Consider the following 27,534-nt stretch of genomic DNA (forward strand, 5'->3'; position numbering starts at 1 on the left):
TTTGAAACAGTACTGCCAGAAGTGTAAAAGGGTTGATTTCTGGATGGTTTGGATCTGCAAAAAAAAGTCACAATGACATCTGGATGTCATTCCCACTATACAGAAGAGAGGCCAATCTGTTCGGTGTGTTTGCTAAAAAGAAGTGTCCCGCCTGGTGGGATGGACCACACTGAAATTATTTTTGGCTATATACCCATTTCAGACCTAATATTAAAGAAGACTCCTACCAAAAACATTGATCTGGAATATTCCTGATGGCAACTTATGCTGTATGTATATATGTATATGTATATGTATGTATGTATGTGTATATATATATGTATATATGTATGAATCACAGAATTTGGAATGAAAACCCTATCACTTTTAGCACATTGATACAACTTAATGGGTCCTCTCATTTTAGATATAAAACCTTATAGTAACATGCTGTAGTTTCATTACAATGAAAGACTGTACCTCTGTAGACTCGGCTAATTATGAGACTAAATTTAAATTTTAAGTGATGAAAGTTCCATAGGAAGACTGGATCATTACATTATTCAATGAATCAATCAAATTATTCATGCTAATTTACAAGATGTGTCATGTCGAAGGAAAAGAGGAGGCTAGTTTTCCTGTTAACTCATTTAGAGTAAGGAGCAAAGCAGGAAGTAGGACCAAAACTAGATGCAAAACCTTTTCCTTTTTAGAGTAGCTGGGATAATGCTTTAATGATAGTGGGTTGATGAGAATGATTTATAATCCTGATATGGGGATAATCTTCACATATCTGTTGGGTTTAACTGAATTCAAAACACATATTCCATTATTTTATGGTAAAACAATCACTGCCTGAAAACTAGACCAGAATTCTAAGCTAGATAACTATGCAATCTATGACATACTGTAGCTACCTCATTAACTGGAAAACGATTCATGTTTTTTCATGGAACTGTCAACCTAACTCATTTAAAGAAGTTACTCCATGCTACTTTTTCACTCTTTTATCACAGCAGCAAATATTTCAGATATAAATTTCACAATATAACATTTTAATTAATTGAACAATAATCCAATTTCTTTTTAAAAATGATATTAGTTATCTTGTATATTAAAATATTCACAGAGACCACCTATTTTTAATGATAGTACAAATCATTAAAAATATTGAATTGCATATTACTAGTATATTGAAGATTATTACATTATTTTTTCTTTAATTAATAATCTGTTTTTATCGAAGAGCATCTGTGTATTCATATGTTTAATATAGCTCAAGTGTCTTCTCCTACCAGGATGTGGATGGCCACATCTCCTCTATGCTACTTCTGTAATTTTTCATAATTCAGAGAAACCCAAATATGTACCTGGTTTCTGTAGGTGCTGCTTTGTGATATCTTACTTCTTTTCTATTGTTCCTTCTAACCATTATATAGAGAATTGACCAACTACAACTTCTGATCATTCTTCATTTTAAATCTATTTTCCTTGAGATAAGAATATTTTTAATTTCTAAAACAGCGTTTTTATTTGCCTCTTTACAACACCAGTTTTTTTTCCTCATCTTCTAAGTTTAAGTTTCCAAAATTGCCATTTTTTTTGTCTTGCTAAAGAAAGGTATAGTTGATTATTGTTTTTATTTTACTTCTTCACTTTGTGGGTTTGGCATTAAAATGTAACCTACACTTTCACTATTCTCAGGTTCTTTAGTTCCTCTACTATTCTAGGACATAGTATCATCTGTATATCTTAAATTATATATTATTTATTGGCAATCAGGGTGAAGGTCTAAATTCATCAAATATTTCTCAGTATAGGCACTAAAAAGGGGAGGTGACAGAATATGCCTCTAGTGCTCTTCCTTCTACGTTAACAACTTCTTTGAAAACTTTCCTTCAGTCTCAAAACAAAATTGTTCCCAGTTTAGATATATTATAATTATAATTTATAATTATAGCTACATGTGATCTCCAAAGAATAATTATCTGGTGATGTGATGATCTTACTGTACACTTGCCTACTTGATATTGTTATTGTTAAATTATATTAATACTAATCAAAGGATACACAATTCTGGTATATGTATTAACTCCTGTCCAAACTGAGCAAGGATTTCTTTTTTAATCTTCCTGCTATTATTGTTAGCAGATAGTCTTCAATAACTTGAAACAAAGCCCTAGATTAGAAACCAGGAGACTCTGAGTTCTAGTCCCATTTTAACTATGAAAACTGACTGGATGACTTTGGGCCAGTGACTCTCTTTCAACCCAAATCACCTCACCAGGTTGCTGTTATCAGGAAAATACAAAGAGGAAGGAGTAATAAGTATACTTAAGTAGCAAGTAGAAGCAAGTTGCAGTGCTCAGTGGGTTACTCAACCCAGCAGTCAAGCTTTGTCCATAGCAACGTTCAATGTAGATTTTGGCTAATAAACTGGTTAGCAGAGATGGTTCTGCTATTAAATTAATTAAAAATTAAATTAAATTAAAAATGCTTCTTTAATTTTGTGAGCAAGAGAAAGAACCAAGGCCAGGATATTACAATTGCAGTTTGCTTGTATTAGACTATAGAGTATGTTCTTATCGATATAGCCTAATTTTGTATTTGACTTTTTTTTTTTTACAATGCATCACATTGCTACTCACCTTTTTTTCATAACTGTTATTACCAAGCCAAGTATTCCCATCCTTTACTTGTGGCTTCATTTAGTTTCCTAAGTGAAGAATTTTGTATTTATCTTTACTGAATTCATTATGTTATCTTTCAGCCCACTTCTCTAATCTCGCATGATTATTTTGAATTTTACTTGTCTTCTTTGATATTAATTGTCCTACTCTACTTTGTATCATCTTACATTTGTTTCCTTCTACCAATTCATCTAAGTCATTACAAGTCTGTTTTAAGAGTCTAGGATCAAGTCCCAGTCTTGTGGCATCACATCCAATATCACTCCAATATGATGAAATAGTCATTGGTGAATATTCTTCAAGTGCAATTTTAAGATTGTTACTGTATGTGTCAACCTGTCATGTCATCTCGTCCAGCCTTACACAGTCTGCTAATCAAATATTTTCTGTCCTTTTATCAAATGTTTTCCTAAAATAAAGGTATAGTATATGTATACTGCCATAATCTATTAAGAAAGCTTAATACCAGAAAGTAGTCTAGCGAGACACTGCAGAAGACTTGGATTTTTCAGAAATCCATGCTGAATCTTGATAATTGTTTTCAAGCGCTTATAAATCAATTAATTTTTCTACAAATGGAAATTTTGCTTCAATGAGTGAGAAGCTCAATAAATATGCATACCCTTTTGAACTGAATGTACCACTTCCATGGTATGGGAATTTTTGGTCATATTTGCAGGAATTTTGTTTTTCAGAAACTGTATAAACTCTTTGAATAGGGCAATAACTTGATTATGTATTATGTTCTTTTGTTTAGAAAAATAACACAATTTTGTTTCCCAATGCCCTTAGTATCAAGAAACTATTCTGATAAGACTTTATTATGTTCATCTGTGAAAAGTCACATTTGATGCCTTTGATGCAACAACAATTCTTTTGATTGGTTTAAATGCTTGAGTTATTGAGCCACGGCCATTTGAATAATATAGTTGAATAATAATAGTTGAATAATAACTAACCTGGGCTTTTGCCAATTTCTTTTCCAACAAATCTCTCTCTCGTTCTGTTTGCTGTAAGCGCTTATTAAGATCAACGATGTCGCCTTTCAAAGATGCCAGGGCTGCTAAGTGGAACTGTAACAAATAAACAAAATGGAGTTAAAACTAAATACAATCAACAAACCATATCCTGGTTGAGACAATGCAAGTGGTATAATTCATATATAAATTTTCATAATTTGACATTTCAAATGAATAAATAGAACAAATAATTTCACATTATTCAAAAATTTCTACTGTGTATTTCCAGCATTAATGTTTAATACATTTTCTTTTTAAAATTTTATAATTCATTTATTAATCAAATTTCTACTCTGTCACAATTTAGGAACTTTTGAAAGCTGACATTGGGTACAAAAAGCGAGTAAAACATTCATTGATAACAGCAACACAAATGTTAAAGCAACACCACCCAAATATAAAACACAATAAAAATAAAAAAGTAAATATGGCATAATAAAATTAGGAAAAGTCTTTTGAGTAACTCCATGTTTAAAAACTTATTTGACATCAATGAGGAGGGTAGCCTAATTAAAACTAGGAGGCCAATCCACAGAATTGGTTCTACTAGAGAAAGGCAGCACTTCTAACTTTAGCCTCCTGGACCTTCCAAAAATGTGGGATCAGTAATAGTTATCTCTGCTTGACCTACTGTAAGTGATGGAGCCAGTGATGGCTAGAGCAGACTGTATTGCACCTAGGCAGCAAGCCATAAAAGGGATTGAAAGGTTAAAACCAACATCTTAAACTGTACCATGAAACCAACCCAAACAAACACTCAAGTTCTTGACCATCAAGGAACAACTTGATACAACAGAAAACCTCGGTATACCCATAGCAGCCCAGATTTTTTAGGCTTCACCTTCAGCTGTTTTTTCCAGCCAGACCCAGGTAACTTTCAGGCACCAGAAAAGAACATCAACAACAGTGACGTACAACTGGGTATCATCAGCATTCTCATGATACATTATCCCGTTGGATGACATCAAGCAGTAACACCCACCCAGGGGCCACGTAGAGAATCACTACTTCCTCAGTGTCACAGATTGAAACTAACCACTGAAGAAGGAGCAGGACCATTATATGCGATCATCTGTTATCTCAAACCTCTGTATCCAGTCCAACAGAATACCTTGATTGATGGTATAAAAAGCCACTGAAAGGTTTAATGTACAAAGGGTTCGCTATGCCAATCTAGGTCTCTGGACCTGATCAATCCACTTTCTCTAAAATGCCGTGAAATTGGTTCACTACCACCAGTCCAACAACCTTCCCAACAAAATCCAGTAAGATCAGTGGGAATATGCTCCTCTTGTATAGTGTCTAGCGGAAATCACCAAAATCATAACGATTAGTTTATGAATCATAAAGATTAATCATAAAGATTATTAGTTCAGTCCCAATCTCAAAGTGAAAACAATGATCCAAATGGAAAAGAATGTGAAATCCAGTTGATACCAGCTGCTTAAATACCTAGAAGTTTGAGAATTGTTTAAAATGGCAAGATGTAAAGATTTTTGTGGTTTTGTATTTTTATTGCCTAGGTCCGTGATGGCAAACCTGTGGCACGCGGAGCCATGTTTGTTGGCATGCTAGCCATCAGTTCTGCCAGCTGATTTTTTGCCCTTCCAGAGGGCAGGGGGAGGCCATTTTTGTCGTCCCCAGGCTTCAGGGAAGCCTCCAGAGGCTGGGGAGGGTGAAAAACAGTCCCAACGGGCCAACTGTAAGTTCATTCCCAAACTTCCGATTGGGCCGTTGGGGCCATTTTTCGCTTTCCCCATGCTTCAAGCAAGCCTCCAGAGGCTGGGGAGGGCAAAAGACAGCCCCAACGAGCCAATTGGAAGATCAGAAACAATCCATTTCTGGAGGGCCTCTGGGGCTGGGAAAGGTCGTTTTCGCCCTCCCCAGCCCTTAGGAAAGCCTCCAGAGCCTGGGGAGGTGTCATGCACCCATGCATGGGGGGGGGTTGTCGTGGACAGGGAAGATTTAATTGGTGTGGGCATGCAATTTTGGCATGCCGTAAGAAAAAGGTTCGCCATCATTAGCCTAGGTTACTGCTATATAGGCAGGTGAACTGTCATTAAACTAACATTTACAAATCCTTCATTTGTATTATTATTTTCTTAGAAGTACACTAAATTATGCTCTCTTAAAAATGGTTACTTCATTATTCATTCATTTAATTAGATTTGTATCTTAATTGACTTCTGGGCAGGTTACGTCCAAGGGCAGGATTTGCTCATCAAGAAACAATTCTGATGCAAGAGAAAATCCTGATGTATCCACAGTTTAATCAAAAGCTTAATTGTTATTATTATTCAGTATAAATGAATAAAATAATTTCACTATAAAATGGTTGTCTTTCTCAATAATATGTTATTAAGGAATTTAATGAACATACATATTAAAAAAACAGCCAGTTTGGTTTACTGGTTAAAGCACCATGCTAGAAACTGGGAGACTGTGAGTTCTAGTCTCGTTTTAGCCATAAAATCATCTGGGTGATGTTGAGACAGTCACATTCTGTCACTCCTAGGAAGGAGAGGCAATGACAAACTACTTGTCATGACAACTGCAGGAATCTGTCCAAGGCAGCCCCAGGAGTCAAAAAATGATCTGAAGGCATACCAACACCAACACCCCCCCCCACACACATTTTCAATATGATTATTAGAGATGGGATGTTCTCACATAAAGAGTCTAAAGAAAAACAAATACTTTAATAGTGTATGTCTTCTCAGAACTAAACTCAACTTAATTAACTGAATTTGAGTATAATTTATTAACATAAGAGCAAATGTCACAAAGCTTTAGGGGAAAAAACAGTTATCTCTTTACTGGAAAAAATGAGCTATTTTGTTTACATTTTCCTAAAATTGAATAAAGCTAATTTTGTGCCAAGCATTGGTGCAAAATAGATATTGAAGATTTATGCTACTCCCAGCACTTTATAACAACAGCGAGGAACAAAATTCCTTAGACATTTTAGATACACCAATCCTCTCTCCTCAGCAGCTGCTGCTTGACTGGAGCACTTTCTACAAAAAGATGTCAGGAAGAGATTTCTAAAAATCAAGTACAGCACTTGTGTCTAGGCAAAGCTTACTTGGACATTGGACATATGTCCATTATCAATTTTTGACTATTTAGCAGAAATAAACGTGAAAATAGAGTCATTGAAAGTGATGCATTCACCTGATCTTTCTACGATAAATTGACTTACTGTGTCCAAGCTGGAAAGAAAGGAAAGAAGGGAGGGAGGGAGGGAGGGAGGGAGGAAGATTTTTGCCACTTACTGCCAGCTTCCCACAAGGAAACTGAATGGGGAAGTTGGAAGTTGTCTCACTCCCACTGATTTTTGCCTAACTGTTGTAATTTTCTGTTTAGGTAAGGAAATATTCTTGAAACAATGATCCAAAACATTGTGGGTTGTCTAGTCACCCCTAAAATTTTGTTGCTTAAGCTGTAGCAAAGTCATTTAAAAGTCATAGCTAAAACATCTGTAAAATATGCAGAAGCAGTCACGGATGGATTAATAGCTTATTTTCCTAATGTCATTAAGGAAGTGTAGTAAAAAATGTACTAATGGAGCTATAGTCTTTAATATAAAAGGCCTGCAATTTGCAACTTCAATGTACATAAAACCTCGTATTGCTTTTTTTGTTTATTGGACAGAAGACTCAATAAGTTTGTTGAATAGGGAGTCACAATCCTTCACTCGATCAACTCAATGGTTCCTAGGCAGCTTCCTTGTCGAATCCATAAGTAGCAATATCACACACAGAAGATATAATATCCTCAAGCAGGAACTTGTATATCTCACTCAAATAAGAAACCAATAATTCCTAGTACAAAATTTAAATATCTAAATTGTGACTTTTGGTGCGGATACAAATATACAAGAAGCAGAAAATACATAGTATAACTAAAAAGTAATGTACTTTTGACCTTTTTCAATTACATTTTTGAATTCAAATTTAGCAGCCTTTTTGTGTCATCTTACTTTTTGCCACTTTCCTTGTACTTCAAATTTTTAGCAATAAACACAAATTAAAAAGAAAAAAATATAATATGCTTAACAAATCCTTCTCATAAGCAGTTGTCCAGATGTCTTGACTATAGCTCCCCTCAGTGACAGCAATCATGGCATCTGAGATGAAGGGCAATGAAGTACAGCACATTTGGCAAAGAAAGACTAGGCAAATGGGGACTATAAAATCTTTTCTCAGCAAAACGTTTTTTGAATGGAATCATTTTCCATTCAAGAACACCACAAATACAAAGAAAAACTCTGAGAGAATCAAACAAAGCTCAGATTACAAATTCTTGTTTTCTTGTTGTTTATTTTTTAATGCATAGTGTGCCCTACAGGGAGCTGAGAGGCCTGCACCTGTTCAATGTGGAAGCAATGTGTCCATAGAAGTTACCGGTGCCTGGAGCAAGTTTCATTGTAGATCAAACTAGAGATTTTCCTTAAGGTTCTAAACCACAGAATTGGAAAGAGGGTGATAGCTAAATTAAAAAAGGCCTAGCCTCTAGTGGATGCAGAAGTAAAATTATATCTGAACATCTTACACCTCTTTGAAACCCTTTCAAAAACAATCTAAATTGCTATTTGATGACAGTGTGGGGTTGGAGTGAGCTTAACTTAATGATTCCATTCTGACCATTAACATATGAGGAGAGAGAAGGGAGAAACACAGGCAAAAGAATCTAAATTATTTTGGCCTTGTCCCTTTGAGTGATGTTGCCAGATCCTCAGATGAGACTGAGTTGTGACTTTCAGCAACTCAAACATTGCCCATATTTCCTGTGAATCTGTTTACAGGATCCAATCTGGGAGTGTGTACTGGTCTCTGTGTGGTATTTACAGTGCCTGTTGTAAACGGCTTTTTAGATGTTGATTGGGATGTGTTGATGGCAGGCTGATGAGCTGAATTGAGCTGAGTTGAGTTCAGTCTGTTTTGAACTCAAGGACCAAAGAGAAACAACTGTCCCTAACTGATACTTCCAATTTGTAACCTTTTAGAGCAATTGCTCTAAAAGATATGGTTATGCTTATAGTTGTATTTCAAATGCTACAGGATGTTTATTGTATCTTTTTAAAATTTCTCTTCAGTATCCAAACTTCTTTCATATAAATCACAACTCTATTCCAGCTCCTACTCTGCTGATATTGAGGAAGTGTGACAAGACCTGGCTCTGCCAATTGGCATAAGGATCTAAGAGGGACATGCAACACTTGGAAGGGTCAAGGACACTCCTTCTGCCTTTTTAACTTGTTTTTACTTCTGTGTCTACCGTATATTTATCTATGTCTTCATATGGTTGCATGGCTTTTATTTGTAAACCGCTCAGTTACTTCATTTTTGATAAATGAATAAAATATACAGAACCAAATGCAATAACAATATAAAGTAGCTAAATTTAATATGCACATCTAAAAAAGAAAGTATACCCTCTTTGAATTCTATGGTTTAACATATTAGGACATGTAAAAATCATCTGGTCCTTAGCAGTTCTTAAAAGTAGATAAATACAACCTCAGATAGATAACAACAATTGACATATTATACCATGTCAACATTTATTTTAGAAAAAGAAACCAAAATGGAGAAGCCATGTTTGAAAAACTAAGTAGAGGCTTACTGCTTTCTTAGGTCTGAAGAGGCTCTGTAGCAGCCAGATGCTGCTATTCAAGTGCCTTTGATAAATTGATCATCAGCAAGTGTGACTACCTCTATAAAAGCTGAAGTTTTAAGAGTTTGCTGATCTCTGGCACTGAGGTGTGTGTTAATACAATACCAAAGAGGAAGGACATCAGTAATGATCATAGAGAAGCAATTGTTGCTGCCCATCAAACTGAAAAGGATTATAAAGCCATTTCCTAACAGTTTAAACCCTATCATTCTACAGTGATGAAGATTATTCACAAGTGGAAAACATTTAAGACAGTTGCCAATCTTCCCAGGAGTAGATGTCCTGGCAAATTTCCCAAAGTCGGACCATGTAATGTTCAGAGAAATTGCAAAAATCCAAGAGTTACATCTTAGACTCTACTGGCCAGAGTTAACATGTTAAATGTTGATGTTCATGACAGTATAATTAGAAAAAGACTGAACAAGTATCAGGATAAAGCCTCTTCTTTCTAAAAAGAACATGGTAGCATCACTTAGGTTTGCATCTGAACAAATCACAAGACTTCTGGAACACAGTTCTTTGGACAAATGAGACCAAAATGGATAATGCATAGTGCCATGTTTAGTGAAAACCAAACACAGCATATCAGCAGAAACATCTCATACAAACCATCAATCATAGTGGTTTAAAGATGATGATTTAGACTTGTTTTGCAGCCACAGGGCCTGGACACCTTAAAGTCATTGAGTTGGTCCTGAACTGTTCTGTATACCAAACTATTCTAGACTCAAAGGTGAGGCCATATGTGTTTGGCCAACACAGGGACAATGATCCCAAGCACATCAGCAAATGTAGAACAGAATGGTTGAAAAAGAAAAGAATCAAGGACGCAGTCAAAGTTCAGAGGACAACTTGATTGAAATGCTGTGGTGGGATATTAAGAGAACTGTACCTAAATAAATGCCCCAAAATGTTAATTAACTGAAGCAATGTTACAAAGAAGAATAGGCCAATATTCCTCCACAACCATGTGAGACTGATAAAATCATACAAACAATTGTTCTACAAGCTATAGAATCATAAGGTGTACTTAGTTTTTCACATTTTTCAATTTTCCCAATTTTCTGTTTCTTTTTTTAAAATAAATGATATGTAATACAGGTGAAACTCGAAAAATTAGAATATCGTGCAAAAGTTCATTTATTTTAATAATGCAACTTAAAAGGTGAAACTAATATATGAGATAAGACTCATTACATGCAAAGCAAGGTAGTTCAAGCCGATTTGTTATAATTGTGATGATTATGGCGTACAACTCATGAAAACCCCAAATCCACCATCTCAGAAAATTATAATATTACATGCAATCAGTAAAACAAGGATTGTACATAGAACAATATCGGACCTCTGAAAAGTATAAGCATGCATATGTACTCAGTACTTGGTTTAGGCCCCTTTTGCAGCATGGCATGGAAGCCATCAGCCGGTGGCACTGCTGAGGTGTTATAGAAGACCAAGATGCTTCAATAGCAACTTTTGCATCTCATTTGGAAACCAAGGACCCAGAGTATGGAGGAAGAATGTAGAGGCCAATCAAGCACAGTAATACCATGGTCATTGAACCAGGTTTTAGTGCTTTTGGCAAAAGTTGCTCTCATCAGAAAAGAGGACTTTGGACCACTGAGCAACAGGACTTTGGACCACTGTCCTTCATTAAGACCAGGGTCAACGCAGCCATCTACCAGGAGATTTTGGAGCACTTCATGCTTCCTTCCGCAGATGAGCTTTATGGGGATGCTGACTTCATTTTCTAGCTGCCCACACTGCCAAAAGCACCAAAACCTGGTTCAATGACTGTGGGATCACTGTGCTTGATTGGCCAGCAAACTTGCGTGACCTGAACCCCATAGAGAATCTATGGGTATTGCCAAGAGAAAATGAGAGACATGAGGCCGAACAATGCAGAAGAGCTGAAAGCCGCTATTGAAGCATCCTGGTCTTCCATAACACCTCAGCAGTGCCACAGGCTGATAGCTTCCATGCCACGCCGCATTGAGGCAGTAATTGCTGCAAAAGGGGCCCAAACCAAGTACTGAGTACATATGCATGCTTATACTTTTCAGAGGTCCGATATTGTTCTATGTACAATCCTTGTTTTATTGATTGCATGTAATATTATAATTTTCTGAGATGGTGGATTTGGGGTTTTCATGAGCTGTAAGCCATAATCATCACAATTATGACAAATCACAGCCTGAACTATCTTGCTTTGCATGTACTGAGTCTATCTCTTATATTAGTTTCACCTTTTAAGTTGCATTACTGAAATAAATGAACTTTTGCACGATATTCTAATTTTTCGAGAGTTTCACCTGTATGTTGTTAATCTGAGATTGTATTTACCTACTTTTAAGAACTGCGAAGAACCAGATGGTTTTTTTTTACTATGTCCTGATACGTAAAATCATAGAACTCAAAGACAGTGTACTTTCTTTTTCACATAACCGTATACATGGGTATGTGTATAAATATGAGGATTTGGGCACCTATTTTTTTCCATATTTCATTAAATAGATTACTTTTACATTCAGGAGACCAATGGGCTTTCTTTCAAAATTAAAAAAAAATGCCATGAATTAGAAAATGGTAAAATTCAAACTAAATTTTGTGAACACATAGCAATATAACCAATGCTATGGCAATATGTTATAATCCTCAATTGCAACTGTAAATTTGTTGATAGATACACATTATAATTTACTCCACGGTCATCAATCTTACTGCAGACCTATGTGCTAAACTTTATTGGGAAACTTTTTAATGAAACCAGTTAACGAAGAGCTATCAATAGAAAATCTTAGGAAGAAATACACAGTATACACTTTATAACACCCAGTATTAAAAAAGAGATCTAAGAAGATCTCTAAGAGATCTAAGAATCAGATTTGCTTTTTAGATATTTCTCCCAGTAACATGTATTAATAGATCTACATATAGTCATAAATCTTACACAGCTGTTACACTTTCAGTGAAAAAACACTTAAATAATTTTTGAGCCTAGAACAAAATTGCTGTAGTACAAAAACCATGTATAATATTTTTTTTAATAGCTTAGTAAAAGAAAGAGGACCAACTATACATTTCTGGAAAATGTTTCCCTGCATTTGTAAAGAAATCAGTGGATCCCTTACAGAGATTGTCTATTCTGTTCTCTAACCATTAAACATTCCATTATCTTACAAAACATTTATATTTATAAATATTCACACTAACCTCAGAAGAATATCAGAGTTCCAAAGGTTGTAATTCTGCCTCAAAGACTGTCTGAACAACCAACACTGTGCTTCTAACCTTGAGCAAGGCTCTACCCCACCCAGTTGGAACAGCTCAGTGACGATTAGGTAGAAACACAGATGTGCTCATGTATTTTTCTCACCAAACAGGTTTTCAAGCTTATATCAACCAATGAATGGAAAAGCCATTCAAACAAAATTAAAGCCGTAGAAATACACCATACTCAAACTCTTAAATTTCTGAGCAGGAAATTATTTTTTTAAGTCCCATGTCTTCAGTATTGTTAAAACCTAACTGCCTTGTACATTCACAAAAAACTATCAATACAAAGCAAAAATGCCTGAGATGGAATTCTAAGTAATTTTTTTTTTGAAGCGAAAAAATGGTATTTGAGAAAATGCATGAATTGCTAATGCGATTTAGAGAATAAAAATACTATTTTAAGTGAATAAGTATACTTAAATCCTGAAAAATATTGTATTCCAAATAACAGATTCATATAATCATTTTTTTTAAAAAGGATTGCTGATTGGGGGCAGATGGTAGTAGTGTAATATACTGAACAAATTAGGGGCATTTTGTTTCTTTTTAAAACTGTTAACTGATAATTTGGAATGAAGTCATTCAGACGTAATTATATATACATAATTTGTCTTTCTCTGCTTCTTCAGCAGAAGTTAGCTCTTGAAACAAATTTTGCATTATTTTGTACAATGACAATAAAGGATGTATGCATGCATGCATGTATGTACGTACGTATGAACTGATTTACCTCTTCTCACAGACATACACAATGTCACACACACAAGTGTGTGGGAGTAAGAGTGGCACAGGAAACTGTAAGTATAATGGAATATATTCTATTTACACCTGTCACAGAAATATGAAAATACATAAATGGTATTGATTAATGTTCCATTATGAAGCTTTTGAAATGGGAGTATGTTAAATCCCACATTTTATGGGAATGCAGATATTCCCATAAAGGCGACCTTTATTAGTCAATTTTGTACTGCAATGTTGCATCAAAGGGAGTTGCACAGAACAGGTCTTCCTTCTAATCTCTCAGAGATACAATATAGGACACAAAGAGGCAGGGCCACTGTAAAGCAGCTGCAATTTTGTAATACACTTGTTTATAGTCTTGGGACTGCACAATCGTTGCGGAACATGTTCTAATGTCAGCTATATCAAATTAAGTATTCAAAATAATTTATGTTTGCGAGTTAAGAAGTGTACCACTGGAGAATGACTAGTCTGAGCATTCAAACAGATAATATAATCAAATAAATGTATGTTAAAAAAACACTGTCTGGTTCTTGAATGTTCACTGGAGGGCACAGTTAATTAACTTCCTTTAAACAAGTATCCTTGCTTCCTCATTTAAGAAAGTAAGCAGAAATTCTGTCCAAGTGTACAGTATCTGATAGCAATGATTAGCAATTAATTTTCTTTGTGACTGTAAATAAGATCGCATATGTATGCTATGATGTGTATGTTGCTTATACAGCCAAAATTCCTGGCAAAATTTACTGAAGCATAAGATAAGGGAAGTTACATTTTTTCAATTAGGAAAGTACATGACTTTTATTAAGCAAAATTTTATGGTCTGGGTTAATTGAGCTAATTGTATTTTAAAATAGATTTATCACTTCCAACTCATATTGCTAGGTTCAACTCAAGCATCTCCAAATCAATAAAAGCATATGCATTTCAGTAACTGAACATTCTTTTAATTCTTACAGCAACAGTAACAGTAATGTAAATGTAAAAATACAAATTAGGTTTACATGAACCACAGTTTAACCCATGGTTTAATATATTTTTTTGCAGGATCCAATCTGGGTTGGTCGTCTGAATGAATGAACAACAGCAATCTATATTGTGAATTCAACTGCAATAATGACTAGTTGGGTTTGGTATGTCTCAGTGAAAATAACAACTGTTTCTTTGTTAGTTCTGAGTTCACCTTCTTAATGAAGTGGCAAGACCGTGGCTTGCAGATTTTTCGGGAATCACAGCTAATGATTGATCAGCAGGTGGCGGCCATGGTCATGGGTCCTCTGCCCCCCTGCAACAAATATGGCTGTCCGGGCTCTCTCCCACCCGCTAACAGAAGTCTTACCCTTGAAACTGGGACTCTCTTTAAAACTATCTGGCAATGGTGATTGATGAAGAATGCACTGGCCTTCACTGAAAGCCTCTTTCAGCCATTTGATATCGATTCTGTAGGCTTTAAAATGGATTCTAATACATTACAAATTACAAGTTTTTAAACCAAGGATTACCATAGGAGTGGCATGCAGGGAATTGCATTCCAAATAAGATAGCACAAGGACAAAAATCTGGTATTAAAAATAATTCAGGGGTAACATTTTGAATGGTTTGGGAATCACATCCAAGGCTTCCAGAGACAATCTATTTTATATAAATACTTTTTCTTGTTACTTGATTTAAAAAAATTCTATTTGGTTGCCTTTGATTTCTTCTAATCTATTGATTTTCTGAACAGTGGCTCAGTGGCTAAGACGTTGATCTTGTCAATCAGAAGATCGGCAGTTCAGCGGTTTGAATCCCTAGCACCATGTAACGGGGTGAGCTCCCGTTACTAGTCCCAGCTTCTGCCAACCTAGCAGTTCAAAAGCACGTAAAAAATGAAAGTAGAAAAATAGGAACCAACTTTGGTGGAAGGTAACAGCATTCCATGTGCCTTCGCCATTTAGTGATGCTGGCCACATGACTACGGGGATGTCTTCAGACAGCACTGGCTCTTCGGCTTTGGAATAGAGATGAGCACCACCCCCTAGAGTCAGGAACAACTAGCACATACGTGTGAGGCAAACTTTACCTATTGATTTCTACCTTGACCAATGCCGTGCTGAGTATGATTGCTGCTGGCAGAGAAAACCATATATATATATAATACAGTATATATAGTATTACAAAACACTTTTCAACCAAATATGGATGTAAAAATTTAACTAAAATGTTTAATGATCAAACTAATAAAAATATGAAAATGTCCAGTGTAAATTACTACTTGTAATTTATAAGTGAAATGATGTATGTTGTGCTTCTCTAGATTTCAGGGTTTGCTTCCTCAGAGTACATTAATGGAGCAGGGTTTTGTATTTACTATCAATGACATGGCTATAAATCTAAGTAATGTTACAAGAACATAAACCTTGAATTTTGTAGGCTTCCAATATATAGCCATCACATACTGACCACCTTTAAAGTTTTTTTTTTAACTTGGCTGAACTACACCAATGAAAATAAAAAGCATGATCAATCAGACAATTGAGTAAATATGTTATTCTCTTTCCTTTGCCTTATGATCCCCCACCACCAAATCCTAGTTATTAACAGGTATATCAGTTTTAAAATCTTTGGACTGTCTGCCCAATCAGGTCCTCCAAGATAAATATCCAGAAAAAATGGTTGATAAGGTTATTGAAATTTCTACTTCACATAATCATTGTATAAAAATGGGAGATATCCAACATGCTACTTGTAAATCCTTTTTCTGAAATGTACCATTAAAAAAAAGAAATGTATTTTATTCCAATGCCATGCATTCTGCAAAATGAAATGTAGGTATCACCTTTACTTCCTTAAAATGTTGGGTTTTGCATTTACCATAATCATCTTTAGAAAGTAAAGATACATGTAGTCCTCAACTTACAACCACAATTGAACCCGGAATTTCAACTGCTAAGCAAGCAAGACAGTTGTTAATAGAATTTTGCTCCATTTTGCAACTTTTCTTACCACTATTAAGTGAATCATGGCAGTACTTAATAATATGAATCTGCCTTCCCCATTGACTTTCTTTGTCAGGTCACAAAAGATGATCACATGACCCCAGGACACTGCAATCATGATAATACATGCCAGTTGCCAAGCAACCAAATTTTGATCACATGATCACAGAAATGCTGCAATGGTTGCAGGGCATGAAAACTGGTCCCCGTATCAGTTAGAAAGCAGTCTTTTATCCAATATGACCTGACAATCCTTGTGACTACTGCGGTCTGGAAAACAAGGAGTACAAGTTGGAAAATTGACAAGGCAGATTACATAACAAATATAAGGCTGATTGGAAAGGTAGCTTTGGATAGAATAGTTGTCCAGATTTTTGGCTGAGCTGAAGAAATGGGGAAAAGTGAGATAATAATAATAATAATAATAATAATAAATTTTATTTGTTAGCCGCACCCTCTCCTAAAGGACTCGGGGCGGCGTACAATAAAAGCACATAAAATATACAAATGAACAATACATATACAGATAAAAATAAACACATAAACGTACGTACACATATACATGGAGGAGGTAAGAAATATATAAAGTAGAATTTAAAATTAACAATTTAAAACACCCTCAATTAAATTACAAGATTTAAAAAACCCGTCAGGAGCGATAAGGTAAAACTATGGTTGAGCCAGGCCAGCTAATTGGAAGAGGTGGGTCTTGAGCTTTGCATGGAAGGAGCGGAGGTCAGAGGTAGTCCTGATATCAGGGGGGAGGTCATTCCACAGGGCTGGGCCCGTCACAGAGAAGGCTCTGCTCCTAGGCGTCGCCCCCGACACTGTTTGGTAGATGGCACCTGGAGAAGTCCCTCTCTGTGCGAGCGAATTGGTCGCAGGGATGTATGGGGCAGGATGCGATCCCGCAGGTAACTAGGTCCTGTGCCATGGAGCGCTTTAAAGATCGTAATCAGAACCTTGAAACGCACCCGATAGACCACAGGAAGCCAGTGCAGCTCGCGCAGGAGATGTGTCACATGGGAGTACCTCGTACTCCCCATAATCACCCGCGCGGCCGCATTCTGGACCAACTGCAGTCTCCGAGTGTATCTCAAGGGAAGCCCCATGTAGAGAGCATTGCAGTAGTCCAGGCGAGACATCACCAGCGCATGAGTGACTGTGCGTAAGGCATCCCGGTTCAATAGGGGGCGCAATTGGCGCACCAGGCGAACCTGGTAGAACGCCCCCCTTGCCACGGCTGTCACATGGTCATCCATGGACAGCCGGGCATCCAGGAGGACGCCCAAATTGCGCGCCCGCTCCACGGGGGCCAGTTGTACGCCCCCAATGGCCAAAGATGGAAGCAATTGGTTGAACCGGGGGGCCGGAACCCACAGCCACTCCGTCTTGGAGGGGTTGAGCTTGAGTCGGTTGCCATCCATCCAGACCCGTATGGCTTCCAAGCACCGGGACATCACTTCGAGATATGTGTTTGGGGATTCAGGTAAGAAAAGGAAAGGGACATTGTTTATTAGAAAGAGAGGAAGAGAATTCTTCTATGAAATGGTTGTGCTTTCAGAGTATAAATCGATGTGCCCAGAAGCAGTAGTTATATCAGATGGGATTTAGATCCCATCATATATACTATGTTATACAATAAACACAATAAATTTTAAATAGCCATTTTGTGCCTATCCCATGGCAACTATTTTGTGTCAGTAATATACGGCATGGTCCCAAAATTCTGTATGATCTTATCAGTTAAAAGAGATAGGTGACTCTTGCTATAAAAGAATGGTGTGTTTTATTATTATAGAGGGAATCTATTGTCCCTAGACTAAATTTGCAAGTCTGTCTATGATCTGCAATGCTCAGTAAGTTTCAGGACTTCAGTTATCTGAAAGATCCTATTATCCTGTACAATTTTCATTTGGGTTTTGGGCAAGCTGAATCAATTTGATGCAAACTCAAAGGCAGGGCTTTCTTGAGGCTCTCCCCAAATTTTAGAATTCCTTTACAAGTGCATAATCAATAAACTGAGTTCTAATTGTATTCATATTGATTTAAACACTTGCTTTCTCATCATGTTATTTGATTTTATATTATTTCAATTATACATTATTCTGTATTTTATTCCATTTGCATCACTAATTTATCCAACTTCTATTTTTTACTCCAAGAGCTCAAGATTGAATAAGTAGAAACTCCCCCTTCCCAATTTTCCCTCATAATAACAATACTTTGCTGAGACCTTCCAGAGTTTCTATCGCTGAAGATAAACTGATATCTCAGTCACTTTATTCCTAGTCTACATCATTGTTTTGAATTTCTTCAGTTAAATAAGATGGAAAAAAGAAATACAAATTCACATTTTAACATAGCAATCTGTGATCATATATTTCACAATTCTTTCACAAACTTTTAAAGTTTCTAACTCAACTTTCTATCTTCTAGAAATAAAGTTTATTATTAACATGAAAATATAAAACAGTAATATTGTTGTGTCAGATTTACATTTCACTTCAAACTCATCTCTATTTCCACTTTCCAAAAACGTAAAACAATATTTCTAGACTATATCAGCTCATATTAAAAATGTTGCAAAGAAATACATAAACATCTTTAGTTACAATCTCTTGCTCCATCCCATGATGAGTTAATTAAAATTGAGACTTTTAAAGAGATTAAGCTTTTGCACAGGTTGGGTGGGGGAATGTGTAATGTAATAATCTACAGGGAATTCTAGAAGCCATAACTAACTACTACGCATTTACCAAGTAATTGAAAATCACCAGAGCAGTTGCCCTTATACATATATCAGAATTGATTTTAGAGAAGAGATATAATGGATTAAAAGAAGCAATTGCCTCCATCTTATGCAGTTAACTAAACCCTGGCAAAGGTATAAGTGACAAATAGGATGATAAAGAAAGAATATACTTAGCAAAAATAATAATAATTAAGAACTATAGCAGCACTGTGGTCTGTTGTCATACCATGAAAGCTCTCTATATTTTGTTTAAAGTAATCTCATTTACATTTTCATAGCTGACAATATAATATTTGGAAAGTAATCTGGCAAAAAAAGTTTAAAAATATAAAAGTAAGGAGCAAAAGAAGCAATGGAGCTGTTACAATTTAGTAAATTGTTGCAGTAATTGTTATATTTATAATCAGCATTTTAAAAAGCTAAGCGATGGATTAATTAATCTACCAATATACTGCATATATAGAAAATGAACAGTTGAAAAGTATTTATTGTGGCAAAACCTAAACTATTAATTTTCAAAACTGAATATATTTATGAATGCATAATTGTAAAAAAAACCTACAATTGCTAGATTCTGAAGGATTTGAGATTTCCTCATCCATTTAGAGATATTTTCAGCTAAAATTAGAACTTTTAGAAGAATAAAAATAAACATAATATTAAAAATAAAGGTTTAAATCACATTCTTTCTCAATTGGCAGGGATGAATTTTGCATCAATAATATTGTTCTGAAAATATACTTAGCAATTTATTTCAACGAGTTGACCAGATTTTTTTAAAATGAGGAAAATGCATAATACTTATATTTATATAAACTAAAAACTAGATACTACAGTATTAAATCAAGGATACATGAACATTTCTGAGTGATGCAGAGTAAGCCAAACTATAAAGCAGTTTAATGTTCCACTGTTCAAGATACATTATATAAATAGTTAATATTATTCATAATCAAGGTAGGTACGTAAATGGGAATTAAATATGGGCACACCTTCTATTGATTCCATCTGGTTCATTTTATGCAAGCTCTGGGGTCATGTCAGAATGACCTGTTTTCTTTTATAAATAAATCATAAGAACAGCATGCCCTCTTGTCGGATATCATGAGTTGCCTGCTGTCTGACAAACTAAGGTCCTCCTATCATTTCAGAACAAAAGGAAATCAGTTCATCTCTCAAATAAGAGGGGGGAAAACCTTAGTGGTTTTTAAAAAAAGAATATGCCCAAAGTATCTGAATGCTATTAAGCATTTCTAGGAATAGAATACATATATTTTATAATCATGAAAAATATTTTTTACTTTTCTCTCTGTTGCTAATTAATGTAATTGAATCTATGGTTAGGTAACTTAAGTGATAGTGTTTTAAAAATTAACTTGTGGCCCTATAATACAATACCTATACTATCAGTATACTACGTAGAAGGATAACAGACATGGTTTGGGAGTTCTTAATAACCTGTCAACTCTTTTGCATGAATGTTGCAACCTTTTACTTTCAGAAATCTCTTTCTGCATGCCTTGTGTTAATTCTGCATGGTATATGAAACTGAAAATCTACAGTGGGGCAAAAAAGTATTTAGTCAACCACCAATTGTGCAAGTTCTCCCACTTAAAAAGATGAGAAAGGCCTGTAATTGGCATCATAGGTAGACCTCAACTGTGAGAGACAAAATGTAAAAAAAAGACCAAACAATCACATTGGCTGATTTGGAAATAATTTATTTGCAAATTATGCTGGAAAATAAGTATTTGGTCAGTATCAAAAGTTCATCTCAATATTTCGTTATATATCCTTTGTTGGCAATGACAGAGGTCAAACGTTTTCTGTAAGTCTTCACAAGGTTGGCACACACTGTTGCTGGTATGTTGGCCCATTCCTCCATGCAGATCTCCTCTAAAGCAGTGATGTTTTGGGGCTGTCGCTGGGCAACACGGACTTTCAACTCCCTCCAAAGGTTTTCTATGGGGTTGAGATCTGGAGACTGGCTAGGCCACTCCAGGACCTTCTTACGAAGCCACTCCTTCATTGCCCGGGCAGTATGTTTGGAATCATTGTCATGTTAAAAGACCCAGCCACGTTTCATCTTCAATGCCCTTGCTGATGGAAGGAGGTTTGCACTCAAAATCTCACAATACATGGCCCCATTCATTCTGTCCTGTACACGGATCAGTCGTCCTAGTCCCTTTGCAGAAAAACAGCCCCAAAGCATGATGTTGCCACCCCCGTGCTTCACAGTAGGTATGGTGTTCTTTGGATGCAACTCAGCATTCTCTCTCCTCCAAACACGACGAGTTGTGTTTCTACCAAACAGTTCTATTTTGGTTTCATCTGACCATATGACATTCTCCCAATCCTCTTCTGGATCATTCAAATGCTCTCTAGCAAACTTCAGATGGGCCCGGACATGGACTGACTTAAGCAGGGGGACACGTCTGGCACTGCAGGATCTGAGTCCCTGGCGGCGTAGTGTGTTACTGATGGTAGCCTTTGTTACGTTGGTCCCAGCTCTCTGCAGGTCATTCACTAGGTCCCCCCGTGTGATCCTGGGATTTTTGCTCACCGTTCTTGGGATCATTTTGAGCCCACGGGGTGAGATCTTGCGTGGAGCCCCAGATCGAGGGAGATTATCAGTGGTCTTGTATGTCTTCCATTTTCTAATTATTGCTCCCACAATTGATTTGTTCACACCAAGCTGCTTGCCTATTGCAGGTTCAGTCTTCCCAGCCTGGTACAGGTCTACAATTTTGTTTCTGGTGTCCTTTGACAGCTCTTTGGTCTTCACCATAGTGGAGTTTGGAGTGTGACTGTTTGAGGTTGTGGACAGGTGTCTTTTATACTGATGACAAGTTCGAACGGGTGCCATTGATACAGGTAATGAGTGCAGGACAGAGGAGCCTCCTAAAGAAGAAGCCAGAAATCTTGCTTGTTTGTAGGTGACCAAATACTTATTTTCCACCATAATTTGCAAATAAATTATTTCCAAATCAGCCAATGTGATTGTTTGGTCTTTTTTTTTTTACATTTTGTCTCTCACAGTTGAGGTCTACCTATGATGCCAATTACAGGCCTCTCTCATCTTTTTAAGTGGGAGAACTTGCACAATTGGTGGTTGACTAAATACTTTTTTGCCCCACTGTACATGAATCAGATATTTCAGACTGGCCAGAGATATAATAAAAAACCAGAAATTATTTACTTGGCCTGTACTGACATAAATAGAAGATATGGATGAAACTAAAAAGAAAATTATGCTGAAAACATGTAGGCTCCTCAAAAATCAAACTGTAAGAGATTGTGCAAGTTTCAGTGTTAATGATTAAAGTAGTATCTACATGAAATAGGAAACAAATGTTATGGTTCAAGGAAAATGGGCATGAAAAGAATAATTTTGTTTTAGCACTTATCCAGCACATCACCCAACTCAATATAGTTTAACCTTGAAGGTTGTCTGTACACAATTTTAATTTTGTACTGACTTTTAAAAATGACAATAGCTTATGAAGCTGTGGTGGCAGAATGGTTAGAATGCAGTACTGCAGCCTTCTTCTGCTGACTGCTGGCTGCCAACAGTTAGATTCTGACCGGCTCAAGGTTGACTCAGCCTTCCATCTTTTCGAGGTTAATAAAATTAGGACCCAGATTGTTTAGGGGCAATATTTCTAGCAATGAAGGTATTTTCAGTATCTTTCCTTGGCTTCTTTGAAAAAGTCTTTAAAATGCTTAGTGGCAATCCAGGTAGGAATTTCTTGTTTTGCTAAACATATGCAAGTGTTTTGACCATCTTGGTAAACTAGCAATCTGCTACTACTCTGTATTCATTGGTATTTTTTATATATATTTAAAGTTTTTTATTTTTTCATTTTCATAACAAATAATTACATGTATACTATTACATAACCAGCGTATATTATATTGTTAAATGTTTACATCAATTTGTCTTACCATCAACTCCCCAAAACAATTATTGGCTCTTCTGCTCTCCATTCACATTATTTGTACGCTATCCATCACTTTCTTCTCCCTCTCTCCTCCTCCTCCCTACTTACTTTCTTCCCTCTGTCGCCCTTCTCTTCTCTACTTCCCCTTCCTCTCTCCTTCTCCTCTCTCCCCTTTTCACTCCTTCTTTCTCTCCTCTTCTTCCCCCCCTGCCCTCTCTCCTATCCCTCACTTCTTCCCTTACCTCTCTCCTCTACTTCGCACTCTTCATCTTATTTACTTGGTGTATTTCAGCCTCTGAGCAAGCTCCACTTTATGTTGATGGCATTTATAATTCCTTTTCAATATAGAAATTTAATTTTAACATATATCTTCCTCCTTTTTTAAAAGAAAAAAAACATACATATATAGTAATTGTATTTTTAGACCAACCCACCCACCCCCAGCCTATTTTTGACCGAGGTGTAGACCTGGTTACGATTCCCAACTATTCTCATGATTATATTTATATAGTTATGCATCCTTATGCGCCCCAAATTTGTAGTTCTGTATTTATAATCTCAATAATTTCCCATTGTAAGTATCTTTCATGTTCCCTCTCCATTTTTCCATATCTTGACTTGGCTTGCCCTTAATTGTCTTTAAATAACAATCCTTACTGTTCAATGTTCATTACAATTTCATTAAACTACTATATAGATTAACAAGCGGTACACATCTCACTTTGTTCATCATCTTAGGAGTTCTATATGTGTCCATATTTCATATATTTTAACCTAAACTTAATTGTCCTTTCATTGTCATAGTCAATCAGTTAGCAACTCAGTTTAATTATCATGTATAAAAGTGAATCACATACTTCTACTTTACATTTTCCACATAAGAGTTTCATATTTGTCCATATTCCATATATTTTAACCTTTATTTAATTATCTTTTCATTATCATATTTAATCAATTAGCAACTCAGTTTTATTATCCTATATAAGAGTAAACTACACATCTCAGCTTTATGTTTCCCATATAACAATTTCTAATTGTCTGATTTTTTCCTAGCAAGTCTTTTGTCCCACTTCTCTATTCCTGTCTTCTCCCTTTTCTTTGTTTTGACATGTCCATTCCTCTTCAATTTTCCCCAAGCCACTGTCAAACCCAGTGAAATCTTTTGTATTTCCCTTTGTTGGGGCGTAACCTCATTCTTCAGTTTTCCCTATGCCACTGTCAAACTCAGTGAGATCTTTCGTCTGCTTTTTATTTCCTTTTGTTGGAACATATCCCCCTTTTCAATTTTCCCTATACCACTGTCAAACCCAATGAAATTTTTTGTCTGCTTTTTATTTTCCACCATTTCTACCCCTTCATTATCCCACCCCTCTTCTTTCTTCACTTCTTCCTTCACTTCCTGCTTCTCCTCAATAGCTAACTTCAAAATTCTATTTAAACTTGATTTTAATGATTTATGCATATTTTTTATAATTTCACGTAGTTCTTCAAATTCCCACCTTTCCATAATGTCCAGTTCCAAAATTACAGTTAGTTATACAGTTCTTATTTCAGAGTTCTGGTCCACCTTAAATTTAGCTAATTCAGCTAATGTGAAGAGGAAGAGAAGTGGGAGCCATCTTGATCTTTTGTTCTCCCCTCGGCAAAAAAAAAAAAAAAGCTTTGTATTTTCCCAGTTCTTGATTTTATTATTTTTTCCCCTTGTTGCCTTCCACCTCTCATTGGTTATAGTTGCTCAAAATATATTAATTGGAACAAACTCAAAAACAGCAAATCTCCAGTATATTTCTCTTCACCTCCTGCTTTTCCAAAAATTCTGATTTATGGCAATTGGTTAATTAAAACTTCCTGTTCAGAGTTTCGCATTCCATTCCTCGCACAGGCAAGATTAGGTTATCAGTGAGAAAATGGTGCTTTTTTCATTTCCCCCCTTGTTTCCCTTGTTACATTCCACCTCTCATTAATTGAAGTTGCTTAAGATATGTTAGTTGGAAGAACCTTGAATGAAGCAAAACTCCTCAATATGTTTCCGTTTCCGTTTCACCCTCCTAATCTTTTTTAAAAACACAATATTTTCAAATCCAAATTTAAAGTTTGTGTTTGAATGGGTTTGTCACTTCTCTGATTTCTCCTTTCTGTCCATATTGTTTAAAGCAAATGGCTCTTTTTGGGCTAGTGATTCAACCCTCCATTTTCCCCCTTCTTTCTTTCTTTTTCCCAAAATCCTGATCTGTCCATCAATATTATTTATACTCTCAAGGTTCTTTGCCTTTTCCAAATTCTGATTTACAACTGTGGGTTAATTAGATCTTCTTACCAGGCTTTCATCTCGTCTCCTGCATGCTCCTGTTCAGTTGCTTTGGCCTGAACCCAGTTTCTTGTGCAGCCATGTTGCCATGCTGTCGCCCCGACGCAAATTCAGAGGGCAAATCTCAGACCTACGAGGGACCTGTTGCACTCCCTCTGGGTCTGATGAGACGCTGCCCCTTCTTCACCCTGCCACAGGGATGTTCCGATCCAAAAAGGATCTCGGCATTGGTGTGTCAGACAGAGTTCATATGAGACTCTTCAGAGCTCACACCCCCTCGACTGCCCAGCTGGAGAACTTCCGGTCGAATCATTTGTATTATTGATTAAAATTAGGGAATCAGACTCTCAAGAGAGCAAAGGCTGTCATGCATAATGCTGGTCAAAAACAGTTCAAATTCTCTTTTGACTTATCTGCGAGATCAATTCTTTGTATATTAATTTATAGAATTGTAGAGTTAGAATTTAAGCATCAAATTCAACTCCTTGCTCAGTTCATGAATAAAAAAAAAAGATATGGCTATCTTTCTTCAAGGAATACATCTGATGAAACACAATCTGTTTTCTAAGGGGCCACTGTCAAACAGGCAGTCAGAATTTGCCCTCTTTCTCATTGATGACATTTTGAACGGTGACACTTAAACAGTAATTTCACTTGGCTGTTCTTACAATATATGTTGTATTGGCTATAGGCGTAATGAGAACTTGAAGAAATATGGAAGTAGGGGAACAGAAGCAATAAAGAATAAAGTTCAATTCTTACAAAAATTGAAGTAAACAGAATAAAGGCGACAGCCAATTTGGTGTAGTTGTTAAGGTATCAGTTTAGAATGCGGGATACCGTGAGTTCTAATCCTGCTTTAGCAACAAGGTCATCTAGGTGACCTTGGACCAGTCATTCTCTCTCAGCCTTAAGAAGCAAGTAATGACAAAGTATTTCCAAATTCTTGTCAAGAAAACTGCAGGAACTTGTCTAGCAGTTGCCAGGAGCCAACATTTATTTGTAGGCATATTTTATATACACAAGGCTAAAAGCATAACAAAAACAATAACGTAACCAAAAACATACTGAGAAGAAGACTGAAATGGAGCCAGCGTCTAGTACTGTAATTTTAAAAAAATATTTTTTAATTCTGTGACATTACATTGGCCACTCTCTAAATGGAATCTGCACCAATGGCATGCCATTCAATTATCTTCATAAAGGCATTTAGAAAATCAGCATCTTAAGATATTTGCCATTCTTCAGGAGGCTGAACACAATTTATAACTAATAGCAAGACCACTTGCATGGTGGCTTTTTAGAATTCATCTGGAGATATTTTGCTGCTCCCACAACCCCAGAAAATCTTTCTAACTAGAGTGGAAAGTGACACAACGACCACAATTCCAAAATTAATTCCAGTTTTAAGATACTTTTTTTTCCTTTATAAGACTGATAATATATAGAGAATGACATGCTAAATCTTTTAATGGAACCTCACAGAAAACTAAGTATTTTTAAAGAATAAACTGCAATTGTACAAAATGTAGAGATTAGAAAAGCACATATGCATATATAAGACATTTTCCCCTCTATGTATTCTTCCATGAAACATTATTTTCATACAGAACAAAATTCAGGTCTCTATACATGATAAACATATCATTTACTCTAGTTTGCAATGGATATGGATCCAGGGGGCGGGAGGGGGGACGGTATATTTCAGAGAACTAAAATCTCAATCCAGATAACATGTGTGAGAAAAAGAGGATGAAAATGACCCTCCCTAATAGTTCACAGAGTGTATCATCAATGCAGATAGTAAAGTAGTCAGTTTGACAAGATTTGTTGTGAATCAACAAAGAAATCAGTTTTGAAGAATAACCATATGGCATTCTTGGTTTGGGGCCTGACAATATGCATTTAAACCTAGGGAGCAGAGACTGTTATTTATACCAAAAGAAGGCATTGTGTTTAATATAGACACAACAGTCTCACTTCTCCAATTTAGCGCCAAAATAATGCTGTCATGTATTAAGAAACTGACTGTAGAATGACCCCCCCCAACTACTACTACTACTACTACTTCTACACTAAAAAAAGACCAGTATTGTAGAAGAGTAAGAGCACTTTTATTTTAAAGCTAATAGATCATTGCCATTTCAAACCATTCCAGTTTCAAG

General features: G+C 36.1%; 1 protein-coding gene across 1 annotated transcript in view; it reads right to left on the reverse strand.

The window, feature by feature from the left end:
• The window catches only part of MCC (MCC regulator of WNT signaling pathway), a 217,727-nt gene that overhangs the window by 79,689 nt on the left and 110,504 nt on the right, over window positions 1-27,534 (reverse strand). Inside the window, exons 4-5 of the mRNA XM_081943823.1 lie at window positions 3,629-3,742; window positions 14-54 (exon numbers count right to left, since the gene is read on the reverse strand). Of these exons, the coding sequence (XP_081799949.1) occupies window positions 14-54; window positions 3,629-3,742 (155 nt within the window). The remainder of the gene's footprint in view (window positions 1-13; window positions 55-3,628; window positions 3,743-27,534) is intronic.

This window comes from Natrix helvetica, assembly GCF_964273705.1.
Source record: "Natrix helvetica genome assembly, chromosome: 2".
Lineage (NCBI taxonomy): Eukaryota > Metazoa > Chordata > Lepidosauria > Squamata > Natricidae > Natrix > Natrix helvetica.